The following is a 14,546-nucleotide window of genomic DNA, read 5'->3' as shown; positions in this document are numbered from 1 at the left end:
CTCCCCAGCAAATTGGATCGCAAAAGGGTTCATTTCACGAGGCTTTATCTGGGAGCTTCATATGCACACGAAACCACCTATCGGTCAAATAGTGTAAATTTCGGCTTCGGGTGTCTTTCATTTGTCTAAAACGATACAAGCCTCGATACGCGCTTCACAGAAAACTTCCTGTTTTACTTGACACGCGCTCCGAAGCCTCGGTACGTCACGTAACATCACTATTGGGCACTGATTTTGCAATGGAACGATCTATTGACTTTCACTGCTTATCAATATACGTTCTTTGGGTAGAATCAGACAGTTCAACTCCTCTTCACTGATCTGAAATAACTGAACATTTAATTGAAGCAGGTGTAGTTTCAGTTTGGTCTGAAGCTTACAATTATATTCATTACCAATTTTAATCTGAAGGCAAAATATTTGAGAAACTGGAACCTGCAATTAGTTTGGCATTTCCTGCGTCATGAAGGACTTAAAAGATTAATGGATGGATAAAATGGATTGATTAATTGATTGGCTGATCAACAGAAAAGTGGACTCATGGTAAAATAAAGAATTTGAAGACGTCACCTCGGCCTCTTGGAAATGATACTGGGCATTTTTTTCCACTATTTTTTTACATTAAAGACAAAATGATAACTTGATGAAATGAGAAAACAATGACTAATGGTTTAATTGATTAGCACTTCTCCGTCACTGTATCCTGGGAGGAAAAAGTGGCCTTGATATCTAATGTTGTAATCCACATTTCTTGCAGCGCGGCTGCTTGGAGGTCCAGCGTCAGCCTGTTAGAGCCAGAGGTGGGATGGATCCTCTGGGTGCTCGCTCCCAGTTCGTGGACATACAGACTCTCCCCACGTGGCAGCAGCAGCTGGGCGAGGATGGCGAGGAGACGCCGCAGGACCACAGCGACAGCCTGCTCAGCCAGCAGGCCTTCCCCTCGCCCTTCCCCTTCAGACCGGACATCAACCGCAAGATCATCCTCTTGTGAGTCACACGTGTGTTTCTTCACATTGTTGCTGTTGTTGGGGGAAAATCTCCTGTCGACAGCAGTAGAGGATCATATCATCTTTTAAATTATGATGCAACATATGAATAACCAGAACTTGAGTTGATTTTTTTCCATCTGACTACATACATGCTGAAAATCAAACATTTTTACTGTATTAATTTAGATATTTTCTGAAGTAAAAGTCCCTAGAAGTGTAGGATCCAACACAATAAATCTTGATATCAAATCGCAATACTTAAAAATCGCAATACATATCAAATCAATATCTGATCATTGTAGGCCAAGTCAATAAAAACAATGAAAACCAAAAGTTTTACATTTCAATATGTTTCAGTGAAGTGGGATTTCCTCTGAATCCTCTTTTCATACAGAGTAAAGAATTAGATTTCCCACTAACTGAAGCGCGTCTGTGAATAATCTCAGTCAACCAGGTTTGCTGGTCGTCAGCTGGACTTGTTGTGTCGTCTTTTGACAAATCGGTTTTCAATAGTTCTTTATATTTCAGTCTTAAAGCCAAATGTTTACAAAACGACTCTCACGCTGGGGTCACGCTCTTTTAGCATCGATGCTACACTTGACATGTTTCTACAAAACATGAAATAACTTTGGAACGGTTTATGATAGAGACGAGCTTTGAACTGTGTTCTGAACCGTGGGATTCTCAGCTCTTGTATGAGCCTGAGTCTCTGTGTGTGTGTCATCATGTCAAAACATGGTCCTACTGTAGCGGGAACTACCACAGAACAGGTTTGGAGTACTTTGCCTTTTGTACTTTGGTATGCTCACACAAAGGCAATGCATGATGGTGACTTAAAGGGATGGTTTGGGTGTTTCTCAGTGGGGTTGTATGAGGTTCTTCTCCATAGTCAGTGTATTACCTATGGAGAAACAGACACGAGTAGCAGAACGGGAGCAAAGCAATGTACTGCTGTGGACGGAGGCAGACACCTTAAAGACAGCAGAATGCGATATTTGACCAGTTTCAAATTTTAAAACGGCAGCAGACAGATTCAGACTGATCAATGAAACATTAATGTCCAATCTGGATCATTTTATAATGCAGTAAATGAATCATCTTCAGTGGAATCACATGACTCAAATTTAAAAATCTGTCTGCTTTTTTTTATTTGAAATCAGTCAGATATCACATTTGATCTGATCACTATACTGTATACTACACATTTGTTTTCTTTTGGTGCCCTTTGAACTCTTCAGTGTTCACACTGCAGCACCAAAACCTCCCAGATCCTGATCCCGAGGCATTCAGCCTACATGCAACACTTATATGGAAGCTTGAGGTAGAATTTGTCAGTGTTGTAATGAATAGAAATATTGTAAATCAGGGGAAACATCATCATTTTGAAAGTTTTTCCGTGCAGTAGAAAAAGCACACAGAGGTGGTTGTGACAGTTTATTCCGACTCTACATGCTGTCAGTTAATCAGTTACATCCTAGAATATACAGCAGCAGTTATACAAACTCCTCAGGGCTTAGCAGCAGGTTTTTGGGTCTGTCGTGTGAACGCTGCTGCCTGCGCTCTCTCCACGTGCTCGCCCCGGACCAGTTCAGAGTCCAGAACACCTCATAAATCCTCTTTGTGGAGCAGCGAGCACATGACCGTTCGGAGTCTGACTCGGCAGCGGTTTCTTTCTGTGAGAGCCTTGTTGTTGGAGCGAGCACATTCCTGCAGCTCTAACGTGACCGGAGCTCCTCCAGCAGCAGCAGCACCTTTTTGCTTGTGACCACTTCGTCATGAGTGCTGAACAGTCCAACCATAGATGGATTGTCCCTTAGAACCTTTTGGTTGCATTTTAGACGAGGTAAAACTGTTAAGTATTTCTCACGTAAAAAAGAAAATGTCCTGGTTGGTAATCATTCCACTGCTCCTCGGATTTAACTTGCAACCCGTGGATTCAGAACCATTTACCTAGAGGATGATGGTAGAAAGATCTTATGGTTTCTATGGAACCCAACACAAAAATGTTCAGACACAGCAGACCATGTATTTAAATGCAGTACCTGTGAGGGTTTCTGGATCAATATCTGTCATTGTTTTGTGTTGTTAATTGATTTACAATAATAAATATATGCATACATTTGCATAAAGAAAGCATATTTGTCCACTCCCATGTTGATAAGAGGATTAAATACTTGACAAATCTCCCTTTAAGGAACATTTTGAACAGATAAAAAAATTAATTAATTAATTAAAAATTAATTTGCATATAATCAGGCTTAACTATGGACAATCATGCGATTAATCTCAATTAAATACTTAAATCGATTGACAGCCCTAATAATAATATTGTTTTTAGAACATTAAAGCATGTAAACATGTTTTAGCAGAAACCCAAAATACAAGTATGAACCTGGAAACAAGTACGATATGTCCCCTTTAAATCTACTTACTGCTTACATTTAATGGTCACAGCAGCAGCGTTACCTTCACTTTCAGATGAGCTCGTTGCTGCTGCCAAAAACGTTTCCCAATTTTTACCAAATTAAAAATGCTGCCACATGAACAATTTGATATGGCAAACACCAGCTGATTATAACTCATACACAAGCAGCATGCAAAGCTTTCAGTTCCTGTGATTAATGGGTGGAGGGTGAGGCTGTTGACGTAGCTCAGTCATTGTATATAAAGCTTTTAAGTATTTGTAACCTTAAGATTCAGACAGATGTAGATAAGACTCAATAAAACAGCATTTTAAAGGCTGTGACTGCCAACACGGTCTGTTTCTCAGTAAGAGTTAGTGCCTGACTCATCTTTTATTAACATAAAAGAGATGATGTAGAAGGAAAAAAAAGAACCCTCTTCCCTTCTCGTTCCTGCAGGCTGAACTCGTCTTGTGACCAAATGCTTTCAACACGTGCTCGAGTAGTTCCTCTATATTCTCTCCAAACGAACCCTGGAGGGCTCCAGAGTAAAGAAATGATTTTACTGAAGCAATAAAATTCACTTTTGACTTTGGATAAATGTCTAAATCTTCATGGTAAATGGCTTGTGCTGATATTTGGGGATTCACTGCAATAAATACTGAAGTAGGTATGAAATATTAATAAGAGTAAAGCACATGCGGGGCTCAAACCATCCGGAAATACAATTTAAACCGTCCCGAAGTAAATGCTGGCCGTCCCAGTTATAAAATGTTTGTTTTTCTACGATAAAATCTTTCCATAATTTAAAAGTGATATGATATGATAAATAAAACCCGGCTCTGTAGTTAATTTTCTTTTACCTACAATGGCACTAATACGCCGTCGTTGATTTGTGCAAGATTAAGAGTGAAATACAATTTTGAAAATAGTTGTATTTTGTAGCCAGATCACATGTAATGTGTTTGTGCCTACATGTTTTTACATATCATATCATTCTAACTAACATATATACATTTTTTTTCCTTTCCACAACAGCTGCGGGGACATCGCTCTGCTGAACTGCACCGCCATCGTGAACACCAGCAACGAGTCGCTCAACGACAAGAACCCGGTGTCCGACAGAGTCCACCAGCTGGCGGGACCCGAGCTGAGAGACGAGCTGCTCAAACTCAAAGGTACGAGTTGAAACAGGAACAGTTTGGCTGCTCGGTGATGCTGCAGAGTCTGGAGGCAGAGGACATGAATGTCAGTGGGAGACCACAAAATATGAACTTCACTGGAAACAAAAGCCGGCACATGACGCTCAGCTGAACTCATTAAAAAGGGTCGTAACTGCCATCGTTACTCTGATATACAGTATATTATCTCATAAGCGTTTACTTCTGCCTTCTCCTTTTCAAACTTGTTGTGTTTTTCTTATTTGTTACATGTTTGAAATAATATCTTTCTAATCTAATAATTTGCACGTTTGTGTGCAGGATGTCGGACGGGTGAGGCGAAGCTGACCAAAGGCTTCAACCTGGCGGCGAGGTATATCGTCCACACGGTGGGACCGAAGTACAAATCCAAATACAGGACGGCGGCGGAGAGCTCGCTGTACAGCTGCTATCGGAACACCATGCAGCTGGCAGCGTAAGAATTATTTTTTTTAATCAAATGTATATAATGGAATAACAAATGTATGATATTAACAACAGTGAACGTTCATAAGATTTTTTTTATTTCATAAAAAGTATTTAAATATACTCATCAAAATAAATAAATACTCACACTCTATGATTTTACGATTAATCGCATGATTGTCCGTAGTTAATCGTAATTCATTTTAAATGAATCGCACATTTTTTATCCGTTCAAAATTAACCTTAAAGGGAGATTTGTCAAGTATTTAATACTCTTATCAACATGGGAATGGACAAATATGCTCTTTTATATAAATGTATGTATATATTTATTATTAGAAATCAGTTAACAACACAAAACAATGACACATATTGTCCAGAAACCCTCACAGGTACTGCATTTAGCATAAAACAATATGCTCAAATCATAACATGGCAAACTGCAGCCCAACAGGCAACAACAGCTGCAGGGACCCCTCTGAAAACGGCCATGCCAAGTTTTCCCTCGCCAAAATGTAGCGTAAGTTTGGAGCGTTATTTAGCCTCCTTCCTGACAAGCTAGTATGAAATGGTCGGTACCGATGGGTTCCTTAGGTTTTCTAATTTCATATGATACCAGTATCTTTACTCTAGCTTTAAAACTAGAAACTGCAGAGAAATTAGTGGCTTTAAAACAAATTTGCGTTAAAGCGTTATCATGTTAAATTTGACAGCCCTACTATGAACTCATTAAAGTTGTAATAATGTAAAATGCAGTAATTCAGAAGTGGAAAATACAGGATTTGCCTCAGACCACAACATAAAAGCTGCTGAAGCCTCTCGCACCAGCTACGATTTGTTGTTTGCATCTTGTATTTGCTTGACGAGATGGAAGTTTTTGTGACATTGAGGCTTCCTGATCGATACTGCGGCTCTGAATGTGGTTTACAAAGTGACCACAGTGGGTTTTTAATAGCTGTGGAAGCAAAGAATATCAATAAAGGTGTTTAATAACATTATATTTTTACTTATGGAATGTGTAGTTGTCTTTGTTGGAAAGTGTGTGTGTGTGTGTGTGGAAACCATCTAACCAGTCATTTGTTTTTCTTGTGGGCTCAGAGAGCAGTCGATGGCGTCTGTTGGCTTCTGTGTGGTGAACACGACCAAAAGAGGTTACCCACTGGCGGACGCAACACACATCGCTTTCAGTAAGACACACACACACACACACACACACACACACACACATAGCTTTATATCAGTGAGGTACAGACGTACACAACTTAGTGATGGTTCTTTATGGTGTCGTATCTTATACTTTACTTTTCTTTGGTAGACACAGTTTCCAAGACGATTATCTGTGAGTATGTGGGACTAAATAACATTTAACCTCAGCCCCACAGAGACACACACATACGACTCATACTCCAAAATTAGGTCAACAATTTATACAGGCAGACATTTAATTATAACACACACTGCAATCCTTTATCACTTAAACGCACATGATGACCTGATAAGATCTGATAATCTGATAATGGAAACATCCACGTTTCAGATGCACACAAACACATCACAGATCCAGTGATGTAAAACTGAACATTCACTGAACACTATAGATGGTCAATCTAAATGTATAATTCCTTTAATTGTTAAGTCGTTTGTCATGTCTTATTGTGTACTGTAACAGCAGTGTGTGTTCATGTGTTTTATAGGAACGGTGCGCCGGTTCCTGGAGAATCATGGAAACAGGCTGGATGCCGTGGTGTTCGCCGTGTCAGACACAGAGGAGGTTTGTGTGACTTTAGTCTGTGAACTAACTAAAAACTACATCCCACAATCGTCACAGTATGGTTTACTGAGAAGTATATTCACAAAAATGTGAAAGGAATTTATAATCTGTGTCCAGATTAATCTTGCAGTGAGTGAAAGGTGGGTTAAGCTTCATGCCCACTGTGTTTACCACTCTTATTTACACTTTGTCAGCTGTTTGCGGGCGTCTTCCTGATGGAAATAATGGGAAGTTCTGTATTTATATGTTGATGAAAAGCGCCTAAAGTCCCCATTAGTTTTGGTCAGCCTCGTCTTTGAGTCTTCTGAAGGACCCGCCTTCTGGTCTGCATCCTTCAGATGATTCAGTCCCCTAATTGGGACAACGTTAAGGTGTAAGTGTGCTTTTAACGCTGTTGTGAGCGGCCACACCCAAAGGCAGGATGAAAAGCCTGGGTCTTAAGTTCCTTTTGCACATGCAGTCAATCCATGAAATGTTCAGGAACATTTCTTGCATGTGGTCATGTGTGAATGGGAGCAGGGATCGATACTCAGGGTATTCTGTACCGCAAATTTCCCATCTCAAGACCTTGTGTAACAATTCAGGTAAAATGCCGGTACGGCTGTGTTGTGAACACTATATAGAACAACTTTGAGTTTCAGCCCTGATGAAACTCATGAAGGCCACGCGTTGGTCTTACAATAAAGTTGTTCTATATAGTGTTGCTGGAGTTTTGACATCTTGTGAATGGACAAGCACGTAAAGGGTTACGTCCGTCTGACAAAAGACGTTTTCAAGTGGAGCGAGCGAACCAATCACAAGACTGCGCCGATGACATATTTGAGTATCGAATGCATGTTTCTGATTCAAGCACATCAAGAAAAAAACATTACTTGTCTCACAAACTTGTTGATTATTTAATACATTACAAGAACATTGGCAGCAGACAAAAACAACTCCTCACCCGCCATGTTCCTGAAAATAATAACTCTTCCGCCGCGTACACGTACTTCCAGCCTCGCCCCATCTTCTTCTTCTTCTGTTGAGTTTTATGACAGTTGGCATTACCGCCATCTGCTGGACTGTCCCTTGACTCTATTATCTATCTATTGTCATGTCATGTGTGAAAAGGTGCAAGTCGGAAGTATTCCTGAATGTAGTGAAGGTGTGAATAATGAAAATCACTCGCGGTGCATGAAAGGTTATCCCAGTATTTTACTGTGTGAAAGAGCCATGAGAGTGGGGCGAGACGTGATATTCATTCAGATGGTGATAATGGAAAACACTTTTAGACTATTTTATTATTTTATATTTGGCATTTTAAAACCAAGTGTAAACAGGGTCTCTGTTCGTTGAAGCATACTGACGCCTTTAATGTCTTGCTGAAGGTCAATTCAGAGAGTTAGATGCTGTTAAACCCACATATTCCACTTATTTAATGTCGGTCTTCCTTATGCCACCCTGCTTTCTAATATGTACGTATACTTTTGGGCTTTAATATGAATACTGATATGTGTGTATTTTTCTTTCAGACGGTGTACAAGAAGCTGCTGCCTCTGTACTACCCTCGCTCTGAGGAAGAGGAGAAGACCTGCCTGCCTCTCATCCCAGCCGACATTGGCAACTCTGAGGGGGAACCCGTCGTCCCAGAGAGACAGATCCGCATCGCCGAGAAACCAGGAACCTTAGAAGGTACACAAACAAACCTTAATAATAATAATAATAATAATAATACATTTTATTTATATAGCGCTTTTCTAAAAACTCAAAGACACTTTACGTAGATAGAAAGATCATAAAACAAGGACATCATAAAAAAGACCTTATTTTATATTTATATATATTATTATTATATATATATATTTATATATATTATTATTATATATATATATTTATATATATTATTATTATATATATATTTTTTATATTATTATATATATTTTTATATTATTTATTATTATATACATATATTTATATTATATATATATTTATATATATTATTTATATATATATATATATATTATTTATATATATATATTTATTATATATTATATATATTTATTATATATATTAATATATATTAATATATATATATATATAATGTGATGAAATGTTTTCCCGGCATTAGAAAGGACACGTAATGTTCATGTCAGCAATCTATTTATAAGAGCAGGCATCTTTTTCTGTTCTTCAAATGGTTCATATTTAGTTTTGGACTCTTTTCCTGTGTCAATAAAACATAGTCCAAGATCACTTGATGTGCCTTTATGGCATAATTTAATATTGTGTTCTGCTCTATTTCTCAAGAGGAACCAGTTGTTGTTTTGTTCCTCTCCTCTGGTGTAATTTGACTTCAGACAGATGTCGGCTTTTATTTCAGTTTTTAGGCAAAACGTAACCGAGGAAAGCGTCAAGTGCAAAATAAAGACCCGTTTTTTAATAGGTTAATAATGTGAAGCTTTTCATGTTTACAGTGTTTTTACTTTTGAAAAAATGAAAACAAAATCACCCTCAACTTTGTTCAGTTGAGAGTTAAAGAGCGGGTCCATCTGCGTTCTTTTCCATAAAGCAGTGACGTAGGTTAGCAAAGTAAGCTAATCAATAAGGTTATAATAAGTTAGTTTCTCGGATCTGACAGTCAACCATTCTGCACTGATATGCTCCTAAATGATGTTAAAAACAGTCACCATGCCAGTATCAAATGAGGGATGATCTATCCAGTAGAGTTCCAGAAACTTATATCAAGTCATATTGAAGCTCTTCTGGAGGCTCAGTGTGACCCAACAATACAATTTACATGTTGTATTCTTACCTTTTATTTGTCCTCCATCCATATGGAGACTGAATAGTTTTTGCTTTAGCCATGGAGGAACTGAGAAAGGGCTTTTTATTTATTTATATGACTGCATGTTCAGTGTTTGGCTCCATTGCACCGAAAATAAAACCCGCAAAGAAGAAGAAGAAGAAGAAAAAGGTTGAAATGAGACATAAAGACTGTTGGCAGCTCCCTTTAAGGCCTCCTATAAACTGTATTTAGTACGAGCTTTTGCCTGCCCTTTGTCTAAATGTTAGTTTTTGGTGAAGAGGATTGTGAACATCAGTGTGTTTGTGGGTTCGGCGTTGAGCCTGTTGCCTCCATTGACCTCCAGTCCGAACGTCTGCTGGCGTGGCGCTTCAGAGGTGACGAGATGTGGCTTTGGGGTGTTGATCCAAAGCAAGCAGGCCGCCTGCGAGTGAAACCCAACAACAACAGGCCTGATGTATACACACTGACAGACGCACATGCCCATTTGGATGTAGATAAAATAACGTGGACGTCACCGTACATGTGGTTTTTAGAAAAACAAGCAGAGACCAGAGCTTGGATTCTGTCTTCAAACACAAATAAAGTGATGCTAGCAGATAAATGAGAAGTCGGGTTGTCATCTGTTTGTTTGTGTTTTGTTTGTGTGTGTAGATGATTCTGAAGAGGAGAGTCTGGAGTCAGATCTGGGTCAGGTGGGGAATCACGCTTTCGCCCGGATGGAGGGCGACGTGGACAAACAGCGGAAACAGATCCTGCAGGGCCAGATGTCGGAGGCGGCCATCCAGAAACAACACCAGAGGAAGTAAGAGTCCAACACCATGTTAACTAAAATAACTGGAACATTCTGGGAAAAATGCATTTTATATAATAAAATATGTCGCTTCAAGTCTCAGTTGTGACCCGTTGAGTCCTGTCCCATGAGCACTAACATTAGCAACATTAGCATTTCTGGCTTTATTCAGTAGTTGACAGTAGGAAGAGATGGGAAACGTGGGAAGACGTGCAACAAGGGAACCCAGTCAGAACTAAACTGGGGACACTGGGGATTCCTGCATTGAAGTTTTTACTCACAAAATTAAGACCATAAACAGATGTAAGAAATGGAATAATGTTTCTTAAAGATAAAGTAGGCGAGATTGGAGCAAATGTGATTTAAAAAAAAAAGTTATTTTTATAAGACGGTCGCTATATCCTGACAGTAGTACATGAAAGAGAACCTGAAAAAAATCATGTTCCTCTCTGTCCTCCGGTGCTCCTAACGGCATCTGCAAGATTTCACAGACCGGAGGAAAACAAGCAGTCAGAGCTGATCTGCTGTCCAGCTGCTGTCTATGAGAGCCGGCTGAAAAATCACTCGTAAACTCAAACCAAACGGTCAAACTAGACAGCGCTGATGAAATATGAATCAATATTCTGTTACGTTAATGCCTATTTCTCTCCTCAAATGATTTCAGAATCATCTTGTAGTGCACGGTTTAACTGTAAAATGAGAAAGATTGTGACGCCTCTGCACAGCCAATAGGAACGCTCTCTCAATGAACTGACCTGTGATTGGTCAAAGTCTCCCGTCACGGGCTAGATGTTCTAAAGCCTGAAAACAGAGCCATGAGGAGGAGCAGAAGTCTAGTTTTCTCTCAGAACACTTGAATTACAATATGCTGAAAGGTTATTATGGGATTTTTGCCCGATGATGCCAAAAATATTCTACCTACTGAAGCTTTAAGAACCAGAGTTTAAAACTGACAATCACAGAAGCATCAAGACAAAACAGGGATGACGTAAATCTGCCTCTGCTTGGTCGCATTTCTCGATTTTATGTAGCTTACCATGTCTGAGAAAACTCAAAAATGTTTAATAGATATCACCATGAAACTTCCCCCTCTTGATTACTTTCATTGAGCCCTTCCTGCCTTTAAATCTTCCCAGATAGACGGTTGTTATTACTTCAGATGTATGTCTAATCTGTATAATATGCTGCGCGTTGCAGCGATGTAACCATGAGCCATAAATTAAAGCCACTTCTCTCTGTGTGTGTGTGTGTGTGTGTGTGTGTGTGTGTGTGTGTGTGTGTGTGTGTGTGTGTGTGTGTGTGTGTGTGTGTGTGTGCGTGTGTGCGTGCGTGTGCGTGTGTGTTTCTCTCCTGCAGTTACAACCGCTGGCTGTGTCGGGCGAGAGCAGAGGATCTGTCAGACGTCGCTGCACTGAAGGCCTTATATCAAACCGGTATGTGTTCATGTGTGTGTGTGAGAAACAGAGAGAGAGGGAAGTTACATAAGTGTGAATCTGTCGCCCGTGTAATGTAGATGTAAAAGGAAAAAGAAACAGAAGAATGTGTTGGGTGATTCTTCATCTGGTACATTTATGTTTCTTCCACCTCATTCACCACAGCCCTGTATCTCCATCTCCAGCTGTTATAAGGTGCAGTTCAATCTAACTACCAGTAGGAGGCAGCGTTGTTACACAGTTTAGCCCCAGTGTTATCTCATTTGGGTTATGGGTGTCAAAGGTCAATTTGCCCACGACCTCAGATTTAAAATGATATGTTTAAACCCATATGAACTTCCTGACTCCATTTTTTTTAATCTTAACGATATTTAATTGAAATTAAACACAATAAATCACACACATAATGTATAAAATAATCCAAAAGAACAGAATATAATGCTTTTCTAAAAGATTATTTAAGTTTCTTCTTGTGGTTTTATCTGTTCAAAATGTACCTTAAAGGGAGATTTGTCAAGTATTTAATACTTTTATCAACATGGAAGTGGACAAAAATGCTGCTTTATGCAAATATATGTATATATTTATTATTGGAAATCAATTAATAACACAAAACAATGACAGATATTGTCCAGAAACCCTCACAGGTACTACATTTAGCATAAAAAATATGCTCAAATCATAACATGGCAAACTATTAACTGATCATCAAATTTGTCAATTATATAACTTAATCAAATAACAACTTGTTGCACCTCTAAATTCAATATATGATGGTGTTTCACATGCAGGAGACTGACATCCACAACTTCAATTCAATTTATTTTTATATAACGTCAAATCATAACAGACGTTATCTCGAGACGCTTTCAGAACAACGATTTCAGATACGTAACGGTCCAGTTTTGATGTAACATATCAGCGATTTAACCTCTGTTTCTATCAGCTGGTGTAAATGTTTTCATTTTCATTCCTCAATTTATCTGTTGATTATTTTTTTAGAATAAATTAATTATTCATTTAGTCTATAAAATGTCAGAATATTGGAGGGAAAAGTCTGTCACAAGTTCTCAGAGCCCACCGTGGCATCTTATAATATCTAGTTTTGTCCAACCAGCTGCCCAAAACCCAAACATGTTCAATTTACAATGAAATACAACTGTGAAAAACAGCTAATCCTCACTTTTAGGAAGCTGTAACCAATGAATGTTTGTCATTTTTCCTTTTATACATCATTTAAATTAATGATTATCAAAACATATCAGAACATAAGCAGTGATAAACACGATCATAGCTGAACAGAAAAAGAAAAAAACTGCATCAACAGGAAGTCCAGTGAAGAAGATGTCACAGTGACACCGTCTTTGTTGAATTAAGAGATGATATTTGGGGATTAATTGTGTGTGTTTGACCCGTTAATATTGTGTGTGTCCTCAGGTGTGGACATGTGTGGAAGGACAGTGATGGTTTTGGTTGGACGAAACATCCCAGTGACCCTCATCGACATCGAAAAGGTAACAAAATAAAATAATTATTTCAAAGTAAAATGCTTTTATTGATATTTATATTATATATTATATTTGAGCACATGTTCGTCTTTATATTAATGTGAGATACCAAGTTGTGTGTTTGTGTCTGGTGGGTTTTATGTGCGTGTTTCAGTAGATGTGTTTTTGTGCGTGTTTTAAGCATCTGTGTTTGTGTCTTTTCACGTGTTCATCTGTATTCACATGTGCTTATGGCCGTGTGCAAAATGTGCAAATGTGTTTCGTTTGTGTGCACATATGTTGGCATTCCACAATACATGTTGGACCTCTTCAAAACATCTGTTATTGTAATTTAAATTCACCACCGTCTACCAACAACACTAAAACTTGAACCAAAAGAAACTAAAACAAACACAAGAAATGTGAATACTGTAAAATGATATAGAAAATGTTGGAGAATCCAAGACTATAAGAGTGATTTGGTGTGTGTTTGTGTGTGCAGGCGCTGCTGTACTTCATCCACGTGATGGACCACATCACAGTGAAGGAGTACGTGATGGTTTACTTCCACACGCTGACCGGCGAGCACAACCACCTGGACTCCGACTTCCTCAAGAACGTCTACGACATCGTCGACGCCAAGTGAGTCTGACATTTTACACTCCTCGTTACACTGAGATAATAACTGTTTCTTAACTTTCTTACTGGGATACAGGCTACATGTGTAGTACACAAGTATTTGTGGTGGGAAAGAGGATTTGCTTTGTTTTTTATCCGTTTATATTAGTCCATTATAGCTTCCTTGTGATGCAGACTGATCGCAGTACAAACGTTTTTCAAGGTCCCACTGAATCCAGGCAGACTCTCTGGAGAGAGTTCAATCCAGTCAGCTATAGAGTAACTGCTATTACTGTCGGTGTACAGAGACCGGGGCAATTTGTACAACAGGATGTGTGATTTCGTTATAAGTCTAGATTGTTTGGAGACTCATGCTCAACAGGAAGGTTTGCCGGCTTGCGCGGTGGCAAGTAAAATGCCACGTCAAGCTCGTCAATTTAGCAACTCACTTGCTAGTGGTAAAAAAAGGAGCTGATGTTAGAAGTAGCTGTGGAGTGAGCCCTCTCATCTTCCTTCTTTGCACATGCACAGTACAAATCGGGCACTCACAAGAAAATGGCGGCTGGTAAAGACAAAGTTTATGAGCTGAAGTGTAAGCGAGTATTTTAATTATCCTGGAAACAGGAGTTTAGTTGGGTGGCGTTGG

The 14,546-nt window shown here is 39.0% G+C and overlaps 1 protein-coding gene across 6 annotated transcripts in view; it reads left to right on the top strand.

The window, feature by feature from the left end:
- The window catches only part of gdap2 (ganglioside induced differentiation associated protein 2), a 42,820-nt gene that overhangs the window by 3,514 nt on the left and 24,760 nt on the right, over window positions 1-14,546 (top strand). For all 6 annotated transcript variants that reach the window (XR_012596976.1, XR_012596974.1, XR_012596975.1 and 3 more), the window contains exons 2-11: window positions 758-987; window positions 4,430-4,569; window positions 4,873-5,026; window positions 6,115-6,203; window positions 6,711-6,787; window positions 8,299-8,458; window positions 10,224-10,374; window positions 11,719-11,795; window positions 13,233-13,309; window positions 13,785-13,924. Coding sequence is in view for 2 of the 6 variants with exons in the window: in XM_074657866.1 (XP_074513967.1) it covers window positions 758-987; window positions 4,430-4,569; window positions 4,873-5,026; window positions 6,115-6,203; window positions 6,711-6,787; window positions 8,299-8,458; window positions 10,224-10,374; window positions 11,719-11,795; window positions 13,233-13,309; window positions 13,785-13,924 (1,295 nt within the window). In the remaining 4 variants the exon portion in view is untranslated. The remainder of the gene's footprint in view (window positions 1-757; window positions 988-4,429; window positions 4,570-4,872; window positions 5,027-6,114; window positions 6,204-6,710; window positions 6,788-8,298; window positions 8,459-10,223; window positions 10,375-11,718; window positions 11,796-13,232; window positions 13,310-13,784; window positions 13,925-14,546) is intronic.

Source organism: Sebastes fasciatus, chromosome 14 (assembly GCF_043250625.1).
Source record: "Sebastes fasciatus isolate fSebFas1 chromosome 14, fSebFas1.pri, whole genome shotgun sequence".
Classification (NCBI taxonomy): Eukaryota; Metazoa; Chordata; class Actinopteri; order Perciformes; family Sebastidae; genus Sebastes; species Sebastes fasciatus.
This window is presented reverse-complemented; position numbering and strand designations above follow the sequence as displayed.